The sequence below is a fragment of the Hemicordylus capensis genome, chromosome 2 (assembly GCF_027244095.1).
Source record: "Hemicordylus capensis ecotype Gifberg chromosome 2, rHemCap1.1.pri, whole genome shotgun sequence".
In the NCBI taxonomy this organism is placed as follows: Eukaryota; Metazoa; Chordata; class Lepidosauria; order Squamata; family Cordylidae; genus Hemicordylus; species Hemicordylus capensis.
The window spans coordinates 147,284,177-147,306,111 of record NC_069658.1 but is presented as its reverse complement, the minus strand read 5'-3'; the positions used below and the strand labels follow the sequence as shown (position 1 = coordinate 147,306,111).

Genomic DNA, 21,935 nt, shown 5'->3' with positions numbered 1-21,935 from the left:
ACCGGTTATGAAGGCAGGAGGGGAACAATAACTAGCTATCCTTTTGTGCAGGACAGGATGCGCCCTCAGGTACAACAACTTAAGAGGGAAACCCAGAAAACAGCCCCGATTTACATTTTGCTACACAATCTACTGTGCATCTCAGCTGGAGAAGCAGAAAAAGCTGTTCTTCATGTGCTTTTCCCACATCCCTGAGGTGGAAAAGAATTTAGCTTGTTGGATATCTAGGTGGGGAGTATTATTTGTACAGGTGCCATCATCTGCTCAAGGAATGATGGGCAGAAGTCTTTTCAGGGCTGAAATCTGGCCATGTAAACATCAACCCTCATCCCACTGACCCCACCCTCCCCAGAAACCACTGAACCATCACCACCGACATTGTACATACACAACAGAAAGCAGAACCGACTCACTGCCTTTAATCTAGGAATCAGAACATAAAACCCTTAGAATTTTATTATTGTACCAAAAAAGGGGGTGGGGATAAAAATATATATATTAAACCACTATTTAAGTACATACCCTATTCATAAATAACTGAACACTTTTATGCTATTGCAAAATTACTCATTGAGCTCTTTAAATCGCATCATGAAATTTTGGGGTTGGGTGCATAACGCACAGTTCTCAGGTCTTGAGTGCTGACCAAGGCTAACGGGCCAGTTTTCTCTTAGCCGCTGCCACCCACCCCCAAGTCTGTCTGTCCATTTTAAGTTTCTGTTTGGATCACTGGAAAATTGTGTTCCCACAGACTGGGTGAAGGACACGTTATTGGTCACAGGCAGGAAAGTTTGAAGGCCATTCTTTGGATTTGGCAACGTTTCCATTCATGGAAAAAACTGGTTTTAGAAGATGTTCCATTTCTTTTGTGTCTGAATGCTATTGTAACGCCTCTCATATAAATAGAATCATAGTTCCACACAGGACATGCAAAAGTAGTGCAACAATTCCATCCATACTATTTATACATCAGTTGGCTGACAACTGCAGCTGTCTGTTGGAAAGGCAGAACTGGACATCCGAGTTCCAAGAAACTAGACAGCACAGGAGCATGCCTGCTGCTGCTGCTTCTGCATCATCCCCTCAACTCCAATCCACAGGAAGGAGCACGGTCAGAGCAATTATAAGGTCCGAACAGCAACAGGGTAAAGGAGCGACAAGTGTTCTGCCCCTTTGATCGGGAGTTTTTTTGCAGTATAGTAGTGGATCACTTCTGGTACACTGTCAAATGGAGGGCTGTTCTGGCCCAAAATATATTTATCTTTGGTTTTTGTCAGCTTCATGTGCATAAACCCTTGATTGCTCCTGCAGAAAGGAAAAAGAAGAGAATGATACAGCACATAAAACATCAATCAATATATCCATTTCTGGACTCAAAGCAAGCTTTGGAGAAATATTTTAGGGCATTTACTAATGGTCAGAGGGAGATGAATAAAGTGTCAAATTAAAATGCAGAACATGTAGATGTACATAAAAATAGTGGTTTTGCAAATCTGTCCCTTGTACTAGATGAATGTGACAAAAGCCTCAATATAAATGCAAACTGTTATTTTAAACCGCCATAGTGACTGTGTGTGAGAACACTGGATTCAACTAATTGAAATGAGTCCATCCTACAATAGCTGTAGTTGCTGAGGTGGTATGGAATGTTTACACACATTCCAACTATTCAGAATATAGAAATCATTTTAAAACACTACTAGCATTCAAGTTCTGGGGGATATGACTGATAATGATGTATCACAGCAAGCTTTAAAGCACTACATTCTTTACCATGCCAGGAAAAAAAAAGGCATTATTTGTAAGGTGAGGAATCCACTGGAAACAGTTTCTGCCACACACTTTTGCCATTTCAGAGACTTACTCAGACGTAGTACTATTGTAGGGCATTTTAAAGCTACCTCATCCAGATCTAAATTATTATATATTTCTAATGGGAAGTAATTCCCCCTCAAGAGATCAACAAAGAGGCTTGGAATAAAGAACTTAATGAACCAATTCATCCTAATCAATGGAAACAAATACTATTGATAATTAAGCAAACACCACTTAATATAAGATCACAATTAATACAGTTTAGAATTATCCACAGAGTTTATCTGACCCCTCAAGTAAGCAGCAAGTAGAAAATCAAATTACCCATCAGCCTATTGGAGATGCTCTATGTTGAATGCTCATTTTGTGCATACACTATGTATACATTCATGTATCCATTTTGGAAAGAGGTCCCTGAATAGATTAAATGTTATCTTTAATACAACAGACGTTAAATGTAAATACTTCATACTGGGATGTTAACCTTCAGTTTTCTCCCTCTACCGGGAAAAGGGGCTGGATCATTTGGGTTTCTACAATAACTAAATGCCTCGTTTGGGGAGCACAGGTAAAGCAAAACACAACCAGACATGGTTTATGCAACTGGCAGATCTGAAGATGAGAGAAAGGTTCGCTTATTGGCGGCAGCGGGTAAATTACAAGTTTCTTTTGGAATCTAGAGTACATTTCTGTATTAATTTTGGCAAGGGTAGAGGTTATGTCTCTGCCTCAATCAAAATAACCTCTAACTACTTAATCTTTGTCTTTGTTATTTTGTATATGCCTTTTTATCATTATTTTAATTATCTTTAATTTGTATTTGTTTTATTTTAAAATGTAAAAGTAAAACTTTTACATTTCTAATAGAAACAGATCTGCGTTGCATGCCCATGTTTGCTTGTTTGTTTTAAACGATGCATCATTGGGGATGGGGGAGGGCAAGCAGACAGGAGGCGACTGGCATTAATAATCCGGACATTAAGCCACTATGTGCCACTGCTTTATAATAAAACTGTTTGAAAACAGTTCCTTCAGACCTCCAGTGAAACTGTTAATAAAAAGAAATAAGGGCAGATAAGGGACGGAGGCAGGAGGCAGCACTTTTGCAGGGCTGGTCAGCCTATTAGCTGGTCAGTGGTATTACTTACCTGCACGCACACACACACCACTCCATATGTACCCACCTAAATCCATCTATGACAGTGACCTAAATCCATCCATGAGTGCTTTCATTCTGTATGTTCCAAACAACTGCCATCAACCATCCACACTATTGCATCCAGGTGGTGGCACTTGTTTGAAAATGCTCTTTTATACCATACTTCGCCATGGTTAAGGAAAACAAACCATGTCTAATTGTTGTGTCCCTAGAGGGCCTCAGACATCCTGTCACTTAAGATACAAAGGGCCAAAACACAAGAAATCACATGAGAACTCTTAGTGTCGAATGCAGGGGTCCCCAGATGTTGGAGTACAACTCCCACATGTGGCTGGGGACGATGAGAGTTGTACTCCAACAACATCTGGAGAGCCAAAGTGGGGAACCCCTCTGGCAAAACGGAAGGAGATTTCCCCATTTGGTCCCAATGGGATAGAGGTAGCACAGGTCAGGCAATCAATTCTGCATCTGAAGAATATACGGGAAAACTATTTTCAGCTGAGAATAGCTCCTTTATCCCCTATGAAATTGCAGCCAAATTTTTTTTTTAAAAAATAAATGTTTTCTATGAAAAAGCTGAAGAAAAATTCAGGCTCACATTATTCAGATTTGTTGAGGCAATTTCGTGATGAAATGACCCTTCTCTGTAGAGCAGAAATCACTGCAGGCACTGTAATTATAGCTCTGGCAAGCTTAAAAAAATCATGATTTAAATTTCAATTCTTAACAAGAATGATTCTCTTTTGAAACATAATTGCTCTCTAAACGATTTCCTTTAAGCCAAGGGTGACATCTCTAAATACATTATTATGAGCAGATATATTGTTCTGTTCTTTCAGTTCATTATGCCTTTCCTCCTCTGCTAGTAAATGGTTTAAGATTCCGCCACTAAATTAATGGGATTGTAGGAATAGGTGCATATTAATTCAAGACTAGAGCAGAGGGCAATCTGTTTAGATGCTTTTAAAGGTTTAATGCTTGGAGCAATGGAAAGAACAGAATTTACTGCTAGAATCTTGTGTCATGTTTGCAGTTTTGTTGATTACATAGTGGCTTCTAGAACAGCTGTGGATTTAATCTGGGATTTTACAGTGGCATCATTGAAATCTTATTGGAAACTAGTTGTGGGATAGCAATTTTGGTGGACTGATTCACAAAACTGCTTTTAACAAAGAATTGAGTGATTGATGATCCCTTAAGAGCATTTTTACATTAGGGCTTCACAGTGGGGGGGGGGGGGGAGAATGCATTTCATATAGAAATTAGGAATATGCAAGATTTCCAGATAGAATTCTATTGTGAAATCATGGGTGGGAGGATCCTCTCTGACCCTGAATTTTGTTTGCTTATGTTTGTACTGCTATCTTGTCCTTTCTAAGATATTGCACTGAACTCTTATTGCACAGGGGCAGCTTGGTGATGCCTTGCCAGCGTGCGGGCATAGCTGGGGGAGTGCTGGGAGTGGCGATTGGAGGAGCAGGTTTAGACCTGCTCTCCTTCGTTTTAAAGGGGTTGTGTTAGCCCTCATTTTTAAAGGGATGTCCCTGTGATTCGGATGCCGAATCACATTTCAAGCACATCCCTACCAATCATTCCAGAAATGTTAGCTGCAGAATCTTCTTTAAGGAAGGTGCTTTAAAAAAAATGTTTTTGTTTTACAGATAATATTGATAAGCCTCTGTCAAAGAGAATTTGATCTCTTTTGAGGGCAAGGCTATATGACAATACCAAAGCTGCTTGGAATAATATGAAAGGGCATGAGTGAAAAAGTGTAACTTTTGGCTCTGTGTATGGATGAAAACAGAATCTAGAGACCTGAAAGAGGATCTGAAGAGACAGCTAATTTAACACTAGCTAGTGTGCACATGATAGGATTCCTTACATGGTTTATGCCAGACAGTGGGCTGCCACAAAAATGGCATTCCTAAATCAAGATCTCCCCCCACTCTTTTATAGCATGGAGGGTCAGTAATCTTGTGCTGTGACATCATCACATCATGCCTGACCCTGCCTCTGCTCACATCACTGACTGCTACCAGTGGACCTGAGCAAATATGCCCCATGATGTCACAGTGGTAGAACTGGACACAGGGATGGCTTCCAGCAGCAGCAGCTCTGTGACTTCTATAACACACAATTCCGCCCTGAGGAAACCTGTCCAAGTACAATGCATATTGAACTAGCTGGCCTGTCAAGTCCTATTCTAGGTCCCTTCAATTCAATTTTAATCTCTAGATGAAGACAGAAAAATCACACTTTTCTTCAAATGGACATAGTTGAACACAGCATTTTACTAAGGAATATGATTTTCTTTTTTAAAGCACACACTCTGATTGGAAGCTTTCCACAAGCAGCAACTCAACTTTTGCATATATTGCAACACTTTGACCCAACACCTTTCCTCATCTACCACAGAAGGGAAACCAGCTTTTCTGCACTCCTGCTCAGGGCTTTTTCATCATAACCCATCCCATTCCAGAATTTGTCCCTGGCAGATTGTGAGAGGTTTGGGAGGGCCATTGAACAAAATGCCATCCCTGCTTCTCAAATCTACAGTTTGAATGGAACCTTTCCTGCTTTGCAATGAGCACCTTTCAGGTGGGAGGCGCATGCCATAGAGGGAAGGAGAGGGGGATCTTTAACCTGGAAGTCTGTTTCCAGAGCAGCCAGCTCTTATACAGAACAGGCCAGCTCTGTAAAGCCTACTGTCTTAAAGGAACAAGATGTTGTGAGCATTAGAAATTCCCAAAGCCACAAGTGCTGATTTTTCAGCCACCTGGTCTTTACTGCAGCTAGATCCTTCCAGAAATGCAGTGGGTGTGTGCAAACGTGGTGAAAACTGGCTTTCAGAAATATGTGAAAGGTTACAAGTACAATAAAGCATGCTTACTGGGAAACTGCTAATTAAAGCAGGCTAGTAAAATAGCCCAGGAGATCAGGAAAGGAATCTTTGGTAAACTCGGAGACAGGTGGCTTATCTTTAGGCTACTGATGGTTCAACAGAGGCATGTGTGGGATGGCGGACTAGCAGATATCTTTGTAGCCTAGAAACTTTTGTGGATTTGCAACATTGATTTAAAGTTCAACTGTCTTTATTTGAGACTTTTAAACAAGGGCAGGGAAGGCAGTTCATTTTCTTAGGAACACCAGAGCAGCAGCTTAATGATTAACGAGAACAGAGCACCTAATTCATGCAAGAGGTAAAATGGAGATGTTTGTGGGAGAATGATGGCAGACAGGAAGTCAAAGCTGGCATCACTCATAGAGCGGTGGTGGAGGTGGAAACGCCCTATGTGATAAGGGCAGAATTACAAAAGGTCCTGGAGGCAGAAAGAGAATGACTAAATGAACTTTCTTCTCTGGTTTGGGATAATTGAGAAGACTGATTAGTAATTGCAAGGATGGATGAGGTCTCAAATTCCATCACCACACACTCGATGACCCTGAAGTTCCCTCCCAAAGGTATGATGGGGGTGGGGACTCTGTGGGCTTCCAGAGTGATTCTGAGAGCTCAGGTCATGCCTATACCACCAGCAGACCAGATGGTAAAGCTGTTCATGGACCTTACCACTTCATAATAAAGGAGGAAGAATTGTATGCTTGAACTCCCCAATATAATAATTTTTAAAGAATCCCTGCACATAGAAAACTAGCATGTCGGTTTTCTATCCTAGCCTTCTCCTTGGCATGCTAATTTTAAATGTGTAAGGTGTGTGCAGAATATTAGTACATGCAATTGCATGTACTAATGCATACCTGCACCTACAACCTAAAGCAGTACCAAATGACGAACTGTTGTACAGACTGAAGTTGAGAGCTGGGCCAGAGTACGTGTCTGCTCAGAGCTGCTCCTTACAAGGCTGTTTACATTTCCTCCCAGAACATGGCCCAAGACACATAATTTTTGTAAACAGTTGTGGATGAGCATCTGCAACATGCCCCTTGCAAAGCTCCTGGCACTCTCTCAGTTTCTACATTTTATACTTGCACTTGACCCTTCTGACCTTAGAAAGACACTTATCCAGTACAGCCATTTCCTGTAATTTCCTACAAGTGCTTACAAAACACAAGAAAATGCCAAGTCAGAAAGATTACATTTTGAGAGCTAATTTACAAAGTATGCAGAATGAGGTGGTAGACTGAAGTGGCAGGGATCGGGATTGTCGCACTTAAGACTGCAGGTGGTCATATGCTAGAACGGCCCTCTGCCTGATGGGTTAAGTTGTTGTTTTTAGCATCAGGGAACATTCAAAATTATGGCCCAGAATTCTGCCACCTATATATGTAATGTGTAGATTGCCTTTTAGTTTTTTTTGAAGATACATCTAGAAGTATATAATGTGTGAATGCAACCAACAAGCACATCATTTTTATTTTATTTTTTATTTAACATTTTTATACCACCCAAAACTTAAGTCTCTGGGTGGTTTACAACAAAAGGTACATTAAGGTACATTCAACAGGAAGCCACTGATTGGCCTCCCTGTTGAATATCCCTCTCTGCATACCCAGGGGTATTAAATGGCTGTGTGTGGACCTCAGAAGAATCCATTCACAACAGTGATGGAAGCAGTAGCTAGAATTCTACTGCTTGGGAAACTGGACTCTTGCTAAATGGCGCTGTATTGATGATGACAAGACAGCTCTGACTTCAAACACTGATTTGCAAGGCTCATTCCATACCATGAAACTATCACACATTTGTTGCAACTGGCAGATGAGTGCTCAAGGCCCTATGAGTTGGGTGCACATTCTATTTGAAGCTGTTGCCAAAGGCTCTCACTGGAAAAAGACACTGAGAATGGTATAATGTGGTATTTCCCTAGCACTACCTGTTCTAATGCAAGAGCTCCTGAGGGGATTGGGGTTAAGGCCTGTCTGCCAGCTTTCCCCTTTAAAACCCCTAGACATGTGTGTCCAGGTAATAGCAATGTCAACCCAGCATTTCAATAAAGTCTTGAGTAAGAGGGAACAAAGCACCAGCCACAGTCCCCTCGCGTGTGTGTCATTTGCATCTCCTTTGATACCCCATGCAGAAGGAGCAAGCCTCAATTAGAGGGGGCTCCAGAGCAGGCAACCTGTCCAACTGATATCGCCAGGCTGCACAATGAAGAGAAAAACGGTCCCACTTAAAAAAAAAAAACAAAAACACCCATACCAAACCACCTGTCCTGTCATAACAAAGAGAACATTTCTCATCAAGATTATCAAGCACTCCACGGTGGGCTCCCCCGCCCAGCCACCAGCCTCACCACACAAAATAATGGAAACCATCCCCCTTCTTAATAATCAAGGCATTTAATAATACATCACACATCTTTGCAGCTGCTGGGGCATATCGCCTACAGCAGTGTGTTGCTTCCTAAGACCCCTTACTTTCAGTTGTAATTGCTTTATGCATTTTTTATGAAGAGCACAGGGTAATAGTTATGTTAAATGGCCTCTTTTTTCATGATAAAATGACTTTAAAACACTTGCATGTAACATTTATGCAATTGGAGGCAGAGCAAGTGCCCAGTGATTATGACCCTATTACTCGGAATCCCATGCATTGTCAGGTTCACTTCATCCTTAAAAAAGGAAGAAGAAGAGAATCGTCACTCCCAATCAGAATAAACCTGATTTTTCTTTACAGAGCCCTAATTATGAAGCGGCTACTGCTCGGCTCCACCTTTTCAGAGGCTGCTTTGGACAACCTATAGTTCGCATCCACTGAAATCACAGTCTTGTACATCAGCCATGATGGGACTGGGCTCTTGAGTACTGACCTTCAGGATTACAGCTGATCCTATTGGTTTCAGCTGGAAGTATCTCCAATTCTAAACTCCCAAATAGCAAAGAAATCAGAGACATAGGAACCTGCCTTGTATGGAGCCAAACCATTGGTTTGTTTCATTCTGTATTGGCTACACTAAATGGCCGCACTTCTTCAGGGTTGCAGACAAGGGTTTTTGCTTTCCCCAGCCAGCCTGGATATGCCAGGGGCAGAACCTGGGATCTTCTGTATGCAGCGTAGATGCTCTACCACTAAAGCTAAGTGAGAGGAATGTTAGACAAGTTCCACAGACCATACCGCTGCTGCTGTTGTGGCAGGGGGAAAAAAGGAAACCCTTCCTCTGTCAAACACATATGTTTCTTGCAGTACTCATCTTGAGCCTGGAACTGGTTTAGCACTGAGGCTAAGACCAGAATTATATGTGATGCTAGACACAGCCCCCCACCCCCGAAATGAACAGCGTTGTGGCAAGACTCACCCCTCCTCCCCGTAACATTTAGTCATGCTTACAGGCATCGTTTCCTTGCCTTTGGCCCATGTCATTGGCTACTGTTTGTGGGTTGGGGAAACAACATGGCCAAGCTGGACTATTACAGGGAGAGGTGAGAGATCTCCACAAAGGGGCCAGTGGCTTGGGGTAGCAGCCCGTGACCAGCACTGCATGTAGATCCAATCTGAGTGTGAGAACTCTCTGGTGCAAAAGTTCACTTCTGCGGCAAATTCATTAAGGTGGTTGTAAGCAACCCACCATTCTCTCAGCCTTCACCACCACCTGCAAAATTAATATTCTTGTTCTACCTTTCAGGGCTAGTGAAAGCATTACTGTCATAGGATATTTTTTCTGAAAATCTGAAAATGTGCTATTTTGATGCTCTGTGCACTATTATGGATGTGGGAAACAACCTCCTTTCTGTTGCTGAAATATTTTCTGCTTTTTTGTGGCTAGACCTTCATAGAATTTTAGTTCTTAAAAGGAGTCTGTCTAATTCAAGCTGCTACAAGATTCCCTATTGACAAAGGTCCTGAACATCACATTACCAAGCCTAAGATGCATGACCAAAAAGCTCCTGCAAGCCATACAACGATGAGAAATGAGTCCGGTGTCCTGCTCAATCTCACTGTTATTCCTCAATGACTCTCACTGCTGCAGCATTTGGAACATTTTCAAATGATGTACTTCTTTCTTGAGAAAAGAATGATGGAAATCAGGAGGTTATTCCAACTCATTCTCATCCTCTCTCTCTCTTGAAAACAAACTGACATTTCTATTTGCTGAATCCATTTCTTTCCTGGAATTTACAACCTTCCTCCTGCTCAGTAAAATCCTGTGCTTAGTACGAGGAATGCAGCTAAATTCCCCAACACAATAGCTCCAATTAACTAAACAGCAATGATTTCTCTTACTGAAAAGAAAGAGGTCATTTCACAAAGAACAGGAGGGATGCAAGTTTTACCACACAGTGTTGACTGCTAAATCAGAACAACTGTTTCTTAACCAGATTTTTACAGCTTATCAGAAATTGAAAGAACAGTGGTTACTACACACGTGCACTCGACCTTTTAGACGTGCACTCGACTTTTTAGATCACTGCAATTACTTTCTTAGGCAAAGAATCGCAAATCAAAAGATTCCTTGCAAACAGTATTCATGCCCTTCCCTTTCAGCTGATTTCCAAAGTAATGCAGAAATGTTATTGAATTCCAAAGCAAGGATGGCCCACTTCTTTTTTCAGAAAACTCAGTATTCTGCAGATACTAATCTGGTAGAGCTCATGCCTTTAATGCATAAGGCCCCAGATCCAATCGTCACCATCCACAGGTAAAAGAATCTCAGGCAGCAGGACTGGGAAAGACCCTTGTCTAAAGAACTGGAGAACCACTGCCAGTTGGCTGTGTTGGGCTAGATGGACCATGGACTGAGACAACATAAAGCGGCTTAGTTATGTTCAAACTCCGTGTCTGCCTATATGGAGGAAGCTCTCCCAAGGCCTCTTCTAAACATAGCTCTTATGAAAGTACACAGAGGGAAGCAGATTATACCCACAGATAGGCAGGAGTGAAGCATGTGAATGGCAAAGGAAAGTGGGAGCTTTGCCAGATTCGAGTCTCAGATTTATGCACATTTCACAGATATGAACCATCAGCCATTGCCTGGATGCATCCCTGTACTGTACTCACTTCTAGAACACAAGCTGAGAAAAGTAAACTCAGAAGCAGCCCTCCATGAGCTGTTCCTCCAGTTTAATTTTAACACCCCATGTCTAGTAAGGGCAGCAACTTAACCTTAAAAAAAAAAAATCTTTTATCCATGTTGTATTTAACACAAAAGCAAGCGCTTGATGCCCACAATCCTCTATCCAGAATGCTCAGCAAGTTGATCCTTTTTTCCTTTTTGCACAGCTGGGCTCTTTTCAAGAGCCAAACACACAGTAATATTTCATTCTGTATCTGACAGCTACTATCTTCGCAATGCAATTAACAGCACCTCCTCTCTAGCTCCAGTTGACATCATGCTGCTTTGTAGCATCACCCCCAACAAGTGGGAAAGCTAAAGCACAGTGTCAGCTGCTCTTCCCGCCGGAAAGGGTTTTAATCAACTGCTTTGAAAAGAGGGACAAAAGATGGGGAAACGGGTGGACAGCATCAAATGACAGGGAACTCAGGCAAAAAGCCAACTCCCAAACGGCAGGGGGTCTAATGGCTTCGGCTTAAATGCTAGGTGGATTTGGAATGCATTTTAAAACAAAATCCCTTCTGATGGTATGTTGATGTGGAGAGGTATGGGACACCCCAATAGGGCAAAAGGCTGCAGAGTTAAGAGGAGCGATGATTGCATTTCTAGAGTTCAAACAATGACATTGCTTATAGCATATAAGCAAACCCAGGCTGCCAAAGCCTTAAAGCTTCTTGGGGTTTCAAAAGGCCTGGTGCCAAATTATTGCTTCTCCCATTCCATCCCACCCCATTTCTATAGTGAAACATCTACAAACACAACATCAATGTAGACTCTGCAGGAAAGAATCTTTTATACTGCTCTTTATCATAGGACCCCAAACATACAACTCACCAAACAAACACAATTAAAAAAATACACAATTAAAATGTAAACAGTAAAACTCTAAGGAGTAAAACTCTAGCAGCCAAAGAAACATACCCAATAAGGCCATGTCCAGTGCAAACTTACAACTCATTGTCCAAAAGCCTGAACAAAAAAGGCAGCTTTTAAAAACCTGTGAAAAACCAGGAGAAACCTCTGAAAGGGGATATCTGGAAGTCTGGGGGCAATCACTGAAAAAGTCTGTCCCAATTTTGCAACAAGAGCATGAAGGAATGTATGCTTGCTGATGTTCCCTGTAAAATACATACAGAATTTGTATTCTGTCACAAGGTCTTTCAGACATGTCCCAAAGAAAAGCAAGTGATGTCGGAAATTTGTCCTAACAACAACAACAAATCAATATTCATTGCAGTTCCTGACTGGCAGGTTCTTACAAACAAGAGGGCCATGGATGCATTTTGAAAAGTCAGATTGTGTACAATTGCATTCCAGTCATATGGCAAGAAGTTGATTAGTGATCAGCGTACATCAACAATCCCACCTGCCAGGTTTTATTTATTTATTTTATTTTATGTATGCATGCATTTGTATACTGCCTGATATATACATCTCTGATATATCAGGTTGCCAGGGATTGGTGCCCCTTCGCCTCCCAGTGAGAAGGATTTAGGCCATCACTGTGAGATTTGTCTTCTGTCCCTGCTGCTGATACCTCCCCACAGCCTTGCCACCCCATCACCCAAGCAGGCTACTGCTGCCACCATGAGCATCAAGATTCTTTGCCAGCAACAGCTGATGAACAGTCAGGTAATGGGGAGAGGAGGAGGAAGATGGAGTCTTGTGACTTATTTAACAGTTGGAAAAAGGCAAAAATCCCACAGAAGAAACTCAGTGCTATTTCTCTTCTCCACACCATAGCGCAAATTAGAGAAATCTGTTCTGGAAGCCCTATGCATATGTGAGAAGGGTGGAAGTGGTAGTAGTGAGTAGCTCAGTATGGTATGGATGACCAGATATTCGCTTGGCTTACTAGTCACGCAGCTATTTGTGGACCCCTAGCTATCAGGTATATGTTCATGAGGAACCCAACAACTGTGGATAAGGGGACTTCAGTGCCATATATGTATGTATATAAAAGTGATTATAGTGGAGAGAAGAGCATGGTATATCTGAGCCTCAACCTTGCTTTTTCTATTTGCAAGGAGTCAGTGGTTTTGCAAACTGCTCCGAGGAATCATAGGGTTCCTCAGTCTCAAGGGGTTCCTCAAAAAGATAATTAATGGCTGAGAGAAAGACTGCTTGTCCACCATTATCCATTTTCCCCTGTAACGTGCAGCTGCAGGGATATGCTGGGTACCTCCTAGGACATGCTCTCTGTTTGTGCAGGGTGACAGCCAAACCCAAGAAGTCTAGTTGGTGTCAAGTGCAATCCGAAATGAATCCTGAGATGCACCCCAAAATCCTCTGCAATATGCAAGGAGTCTGCAAATGCACTGGGGCTGTTCAGCAGACAAAACAGATGGGAAGAATTCCCTGTAGTAGGAAGTTCAAAATCCTTTACTCTAGAAAAAACCCATACACCAAGGAACTTAAATGTCTAAATTTTCTAAAGGTCTATAAGCAGTGATGTAGTTGCAAAATTCAGAAGTGTAGAGGCCGCTCTCCATGACAGCCGCCATGGCCATGCCCACCCCAACAGCCAGAGAAGCCGAGAAGTACTGGTGCAACATGCCTGCATTCCCCCCTCCGGAACTACAATCCTGTCTATAAGGGCATGTAAGCCTTGTCCAATCCCATTCTCTCAACAGGGGAGTTCCATTCTGAGCTTGGAACACTTGAAATGGCCCATTTCATGGCCGGAACGTTCCGATTGCAAACTGTTCTCTGCACATCCCTAAGGAGTGTCCACATTTTTGGCTTCTAGAGAAAGCCTGTTAAACCAACAAGCCAGTATCACAACACATCCACACAACTCTGAAACTGGAATGCACTAAAATGTAAGATAAGACAAGTCCTGCTGGATCAGACCATGGTTCCCCCAGTCCAGCATCCTGTTTCCAACAGTAGCCAGCAAGTTGCCTCTGGGAAGCCCACCAGCTGGGGCTTTTCCTTGCAGTCTTCCCTTGCAGAAAGAACCAAGAAATGCTGAGCTAATTGTGACTAGCATATTGCAAAAAATCCCTAAACTGGCAGGGATCAATTAACAGATTTAATCTTAGACCTCCCCAATTCATTTCTGAGTTACTGGAAATTGAGAACAAACTCTCTCCGCTGTATGTACAATTCTATTCAAAATTACTGTTGCTGGGGGATCCCCCTCTCCAAAGATTTCCACTAACATGATGAATAGATTAAACAAGATAAATTTTAGATGAAGCTGGAGGTGAGAGCAGCTTTCATAATGCACAGACAAGGTTTAAACAAGGCTGAGTTCCCGCTTTCAAGGCCTCTGGGACAAAAGGTCTTATTGCAACAACAGACTGAGGTTGTGCATACGACCAAAATAGCTGTGGGGAGGGTGGGGGGAGGCAGGGATGGACCCCTCAGATGAGCAAGGATGTCCTCTTCAGCGCACCGTCACATGCCCACACGATCCGCACTGCTCCGTCTTGGCATCCAATAGTCCCACACAGTGTTCCCTCTAAGGCATGCACATGTGTGCGCTCTCACATGGTTTTTGATGTCCGCGCAGTTAATTTTAGATCCCGCTCAGGCTGAATCAGGAAGGCCCCACTCTGAATGCACTTGTGCACACACTGCCTTGATACTGCCACCCAGAACAAAACTCATTTCCGCACAGAGATGAAAAAAATTAGAGAGAACACTGGTCCCACAATACCCTGCGCAATGAGTGCAGTGCACTGGGAGATTGGGCGTGTGTATGCTCAGGAGTGCAACCCGAGCATATGCATGACCCCAGCGTCATACCCTTAACCCTGGCTAAAGGCTGGGCTTCAAAGTCAGCGTAGGATGAGTGGGAGAGCCGGGCCTGGGAGTGATCCCGGCACTCCACACAAGCAGCCTAACCCAGGAACAGTCTTAGAATGTATTCTTAGAAAACAAAGACACATTTTATATCTGATCCCTACTGGAATTGTATCTGGTGAAGTGGGAGAGGAGAATCAGGTTCCTGTTCTACAGGAGTGAGTTTTACTCAAAATACGCTGCAGGCCAATGTTTTCTGAAGAGGAGAAACTCCAAGCTGATCAATACTGTGCGATGCTGGCCAGTTTGATGGTTAACCCCCTTTCTTTTATCCAGAGAAAATGATCTTCCTGGCACACGGCCAAAATATTCCCTCTTGGTTTTCTATAAAAAAAGTAGTATGGTCTCAGCTGCTCTCTAATTTTAATTTGTTGCTTTATATTGATAAAAAAAGCAATAGGCTTAGCCAGGTCCGTGTACCCACCCAATTTCCTAGAAGGCTCCATGATGTTTCCCAAGGGAAAAGAGGGCCCCTTTTTATATTTCTGGGATGGTTTGGCCTAGAGTTCTGAAATTTGGCACAGATGTAGGACAGGTTTTCAGGAGTCTGTGTATTGATTTTAAAGAGGGCTGGTCAATCCACTGATTTTTAAACTAAAAAACAAATAATTCAAAACTTCAGACTATAACTTCTCATCTCAGACTTTCAAACCCAGGAAAACATGCTATGCTTCAGCTACCTTCAAGTACTTGAGATCTTATCTACTGTGAACTAATACATTTCCTTGATTGATTAGTTGCCACCTAGTGGTTCAATGTTTTGCCTTTGGATTCTTGCAGGATAGCACCCCCCCCCCACTTCATTTGCCCCAGGTAATTGCCAGCCCTTGACTCTTGAGTGCTAAAGTGATCCAGCAGCTGCAGACAAAAGCTGTACTCACAAACCCATTTAATCAGAGGAAAAACATGAGTTTTTTAATGAACCATAAATGGAAAAAGGTACCACACTTAAAGGAATTCATATGCAAAACCCCCTCAGTTTCAGCAACACTTAAGGCAGCTTGGAAAATGCAATTTACAAAGGTCAGCTTCATCTCTTTGTAATTTGGTCTTCAGATAGCAAACCTCTCAGGGCTAGTATTCTATCAATTTCTTGACAACCCATTTCCACAGGGTGAAAATTTTTTCTCTAAATTAAATCTCCATCTCTGTGCTCTCTAAATGCAATTGATTTATGTACAGATACACAACAAAGACCTGTGTTTTATTATTTAGACCACAATATGCCTATATTAATTACAGATTTCTGCAGCCTGGCTGCTAGAAATACAGTTCCAAAAATTTACCCAATCTCAGAACTGATTTCCTTTTCATCCTTTATTCAGTCCTTGCACACACACAACACAAGCCATCAAGAATTTATGAACAGAAGTTATTCATAAGAATACATTTATAAGGAACTGATCTTTCTTTTAAAGTGGTATTCAGGGAAAAAGTGACATTTGTTTTTCTTCTTTCCTTCCAATGGATAGATCTTTCCCACTAAAACTATTATGCTCAATTGTTTAAATTCTGCTTTCTTGAAAATAGCTTCGGGACTTAAGAGGAACTGCCTGATAAACCAGAGACACTGAGTAAATGCCAATAAATGCCTACCTAATGGCAATTTGGTGACGACCACATGCTTTTGAAGACTTCTTACCTTCCACACTAGCAATCCAGCAATTCCGTTTTAAACTAATAGGGACCAACCAAATGGAACATATCTTGCCCTGCTCTTTAGAATCTTCAGTGACTGCCCATCTAATTCTAAACACAATTCAAAGTGTTGGTTAACCCTGCTAGCCCGACATGGCTTGGATCTAGGACCTTTGAAGGACTATTTATGCTCACATGATGACTATGCTCAAATCTTAAGATCATCTTCTGGGGCCTCTCTTTGAGTTGCCCTTTTTTTTTTAAAGTTAAGCAGGGAGTGACTGGAGAGAGGGCCTTCTCAGCTGAACATTTCTGGGATGTTCTCTCTAGCAGTCTTGCTTTGCATCAAGCCTTTTATCTTTTGGAGCACGGATGAAGACTTTAAAAAAAAAAAGAAAGGTGGTGGCCCAGGCCTTTCAGTCTCCCAACTGTTCAAATGCCATATAGGAGGAGTCTTGTTACCTGATTGAAAAGTGAAACTCAAACATCACAGTTGGGAGAGGCAGGAGCCTAATTGTACCATGGGGAGTGGGGATGGGGGAATGCACGTACCCCTGCTGCCTGGGCAAAGAGGTGGCTCTCACACCTAGCGGGGGAGAGCAACTATCCCTATTTATCCCAGTACAGTGTCCCTCCAGTGGCTGTTGCTGGGGTCAGATTATGAGCCCCTTTGGGACAGGGAATCATTTCCTCATTCCTTTTGCTATGTTAATTGCTTTGTGGAGGTTTTTTTTTTTTTTTTAAAATAATAATATAAGCATATATATGAAATTCTAAGTGATAATGACAATGGATAAGTAAGTAATTAAATAAATATAAAAAAATCTAGTTTGATTTTAGCAAATTACAAATGCATTTTATTGCTGGTTTTACTGTGCTGTTCTGCTTCAGTTGCTTTAATCAGTATTTGGATATTTGTTTTATTCATAGTTCTTATTTTGACATTGTTTTAAGGTTACTGTAAGCTACCCTGGAAGATGCAAAACTGGGCAAGATAGAAATATTTTAAATATAAATAAATAAAGGAGCAAGCAAGCTTACCATGCTGTGCATGTAACTGCTTGCTAAGCCAGCTGTCTGTCTTGCCCTGTTATGTGGCAAGAAGCATAAAGATGGGCATCCCCCCCGCTACACACACCAAGGCCACTACCATGGCTGAGCCGAGATTTGAACCAGGGCTCTTCTGGCTTGTAGTGCATCTTCAACCCTTTTTTATGCCATACCAGCTACAGCCTGCTTTATGGAAGACATTTCGGTATCACACCAGAAACAGTCATCCCTTGCCAACCACGGGTTTACCAACTGCGGTTTTGAGTATATGTAAATGGGAAATTGTGACGGGTCTTGCCAACCGCGATCTGAGTATCCACAGTGGACGAAGTTTTTTTTTTGTTAATAGTGATTTTGGGAAACTTTCAGCAATTTGTGTGTGTGTGTGGGGGTGTTTCAGAGATTTGATCTGCTCATTCCTTTTGGTGACGTTTGCTGTCCCTTGCCAATTTAAAATGCCTTTGAGTGATTTTGCAGGGTTCAAAAAATTTCCAGAGGTTTGATCTGCTCATTTTTCTTGGTGACTCCTGGCAATATTACAGGATTGTTTCTAGCAATTCTGGGGTGGTAGTGGTGTATTTTTTCCTTTATTTTTAAGGTATTTTTGTGGTTGTGGTTAGGAGTGTGCATGGTTCGGTCTGGCACAATTCAAAAGACCGCCAGACCGGTCCGGTGGTCCAGATGACTGTTGCTTTAAGCGGGGTGGTGGTAGTACTCCCCCCCCCGCCGCTCTTCCCCCTCCGGTGCTGTGTCATTTGAAAAATCTTCTTGGGGCGGCAGAGTTCCTCTGCCGCTCCTGCCCCCGTCGTTGTTTGTAAAGCCTTCAAAGAGACGAGCACTAGCGGAGCGCATGTGCCCTGTGCGGCGTGCGCGCTCATCTCTGACGCTGCTGCGCGCGCGCCATGACGTATGTGGCACGTGCGCCGCTCACACTCATCTCTTTGAAGGCTTTACAAACAACGAGGGGGGCAGGGGCGGCAGAGGAACTCTGCCGCCCCAAGAAGATTTTTCAAATGACACAGCACCGGAGGGGGAAGAGCGGCGGGGTAGGGGTAAGTACTACCACCCCCCCGCTTAAAGCAACAGTCCCCCCGTGCCGGATCGGGGGTGCACCAGACCATGCACACCCCTAGTTGTGGTTTCCCTAAACCCCTGTTTCCCATAGACATTAATGCCTCGCCAACCATGAATTTGCCAATGGCGAGGTTTTGCCAGAGCAGAACCCAAGTGGTTGGCAAGGGGTGACTGTATGCCAAAGGCCTTTTGTTTGTAAGGTACACTAGCCTGGCACAGGAGAACAGCTAGTGAGTTATGGAATGTAAACCAATTCAATGTGCACCCAAAGTATTCACCCACAAAAGGAGGTTGCCTGTGCATCTCTGACTTGCCTCCTCCTAATCAGGCTTCCCTGCATGGAGTGTGACTATCAGTTCAGTCACTGCTGGGATGGAGGTGCAGTGAAATGTCTTTCTTTCAGAGAGGCTGCCCATTGGATCCCTGGGCTTACCTCTTTCCAATCAACTAGGATCAGTGACTCATGCAGAAACACAAGGGGTGAGCTCCTCCAAAGATGGGTAGTTCTTACTCCTAAGCACCTTAAAAGGAAACCTCCTGGGTGACTAGAAGTGTGAAGAAGTAGAAGTGAAGTGTGCCTCCAGTTTTAATTCACAAGTTTGGGAAATGCCATGAGCACTTGGCCTAGATTAATCAGAGGAAGCAGTAAAGAACTCAATGCTCTGGGGATCATTTTCTATTCTTTAAAAATTATGGCTTTAGAAATAGTAAGTGACTCCTAACAAGCACTTGCCCATTAATAGCAGAGGGAAATGTGAAAGCTCACCAGGTTACAGACCTACTAGCTACGTGGGCAGCATGTGTTCCCTAGCAAGTCTGTCAGACCTGTAACTTGGTATACAGTACATGACTGGCTGGCTGCTTTGAATAAAGATTCCTCTCACAGGAGGAAAATTGCCCACCCCGTAAATAATCTTGCAGTCTTCCGAGCATATTAATTAAAATATATGAGGAGCAATTGAAGGCATTTAACATCATTTCCATTACATTAGTTGCATGATGCCTCATTTATTACTGGTATCCCTATCTGGGTGAAGTAACCTCTTTGAGGGAGGGGGAAATCTATTAACTCTAAAGGAATAACCACAAATAGTGACACTTGACTAGACAACGCTGAAGAAATTCAATAAACTGCCCCTTTGGGAACCTCATCTAATGGACTGCATGAGCTAGACAGGCTGGTGCATTGTTACAATGAAGAGACCCGTGGTTTGATAGGGCATTGTCCTCAGAAGCTGGAATAATGTTCCTTTCCCATAGATTGGGTCAGGCCTCGGCAGCTTTTCCCATGGTTCCCAGCAGACATGGACAGGGAAGCGAGATTTCAGACACCACCCAACAAAAGCCATATTTCCTTATTTTTAAAAACCCAATAGTACATTAGCTATTTAGCTGAAACCAACACCACATGGGAAGATGGGGAGGAGGAGAAGAGGAGCCAGTGTGGTGTAGTGGCTAGAGTGCTGGACTAGGACCGGGGAGACCCGAGTTCAAATCCCCATTCAGCCATGAGACTTGCTGGGTGACTCTGGGCCAATCACTTCTCTCTCAGCATAACCTACTTCACAGGGTGGTTGTGAAAGAGAAACTTAAGTATGTAGCACACCGCTCTGGGCTCCTTGGAGGAAGAGCGAGATATAATGCAAAAACATCATCATCATCATCATCATCTAGGATAAGTCTATTATTCCCTGCATCCACAGGGTTCATAGTTATTGACTTGTGGAATTTATTACCATTAAGTGTACTGAGGCCAGAAGCTTTGATCACTTTAAAGAAAGATGTGGCAATTTCATTGAGGATAATACTATACATGACTATTAGCCTTGATAGCTAAATGGAACCTCCAGGTTCAGAGCCAGTATATCTCTATATACTTGATGCTAGGGAAAACAGGGGAGAGTTGTTGACTTCCTGACCTTGTGAGCTTCCAGAGGCATCTGGATAGCCATTTTCAGAAAAGCATTTGTGGGCTACAACTCCCATCACCCACAGTAACAGTAAATTGTGGCAGGGTGTGATGGTAATTGTAGTTCAACAACAGCCGCAGAGCCAAGGTTGCCTACCCCTGCTGTAGCAGGTAGATCTTGATCTGATCAAATCGGGATTGGGATAATTCTTAGTACTTCTACTTTATTGCCAATAAGTAACTGTGAATGAGAGCTGGATGAATCATCCCCCTAAATAATCCATGCTCTGATGCATTATTTGTAAGATCTGTTATGGGCCTCTTGCAAGTAGTAGGATACTTGTGCATTTCCAAATGGCTACATGGAAAGAAGAAAGTGAAACGAGAAGCCGATGTGAAGGGAGAATGATTGTGCCTTTCTAACTTGGTTATCATTTTGGAAAATATGCATTTGCACATTCCCTTCTAACTGTGGAATGTGCTCTGGAAGCTCACTACTCATCAGGTCTGATATACTAATTACCAGAATTCTGTCACTGACTTCAGGAGGAGGCTGGAAAGGCATTTTCACCCGTCTAGGCAGAGCTGTACACAGTTGCTTCCTGAGTACAGCTTTAAATAGAAGCTGGAGGAAGAGTTAGCATTACTGGTCCACTAGTTATTGTCATTCCAACGATATGCTGGTGGATGACTTGCACAAAAAACCCTTTTTGTCAACGCATTCTGCTGGTATGAGCAGTATACTATTGGAGGCAAGAGTCACCCTGGATTGTGCCTCCTCTTCTGCAGAAAGAAATATTGCAAATTGAATTTGCAACTCCAATCTTACAGTGTGCAAGCTGACCGTTGGTATATCACTGAAATAAACTATCAGTAATACTTGCAGTTATTCCATAATTTAATTCTGTGAAGTCCTCACATAACCCTCCCACCTTCATCCCAAATAGCAAAGCAAGTATATGAACTTGCTCAAATCAACTTCTTGTTAGCCTTGCCTCTTCCTTCCCTTCCTCAGTTCTTGAATGCTGTTTAGGTTTATGTGGGAAGCTCCTTGGAGCAGATACTTCTGATTTGCTTATGTCGAAATTAGAAAACCTCAGAGAAATAATTTAAACACAGAATAAAATAACTGCGAAAAACATTCAGGCACTTAGGATACAGTAAATCACATTTAAGTTAATATCCTTCACTCAGACCTTGACTAACACCTTTCATTATCCTAGAGTCATTACTGAAAAGCAAATAGTATAGAGCACACATATCTTTAAGAAGGCAGCAAAATATTTCTCTGTGTCAACAGACAAATATATATTGGGGAAGATCTTTAATTTGGCCACAATCTCACAATTAGACAGATGTGAGTTATACGGAATTTTAGATAAGCTACCCTTAAGATGCTGAAAGGCATCATCTCATACTATGTGGGAGCAGGCAATGGTAAACCCCTCCTGTATTCTACCAAAGAAAACCA

At 42.5% G+C, this 21,935-nt stretch overlaps 1 protein-coding gene across 1 annotated transcript in view; it reads right to left on the bottom strand.

The window, feature by feature from the left end:
- Positions 1 to 398: 398 nt before the first annotated feature.
- SHB (SH2 domain containing adaptor protein B) overlaps positions 399 to 21,935 on the bottom strand; it is a 176,139-nt gene continuing 154,602 nt past the window's right edge. The window contains exon 6 of the mRNA XM_053301655.1: positions 399 to 1,305. Coding sequence (XP_053157630.1) covers positions 1,122 to 1,305 — 184 coding nt within the window. The 3' untranslated portion in view covers positions 399 to 1,121. The remainder of the gene's footprint in view (positions 1,306 to 21,935) is intronic.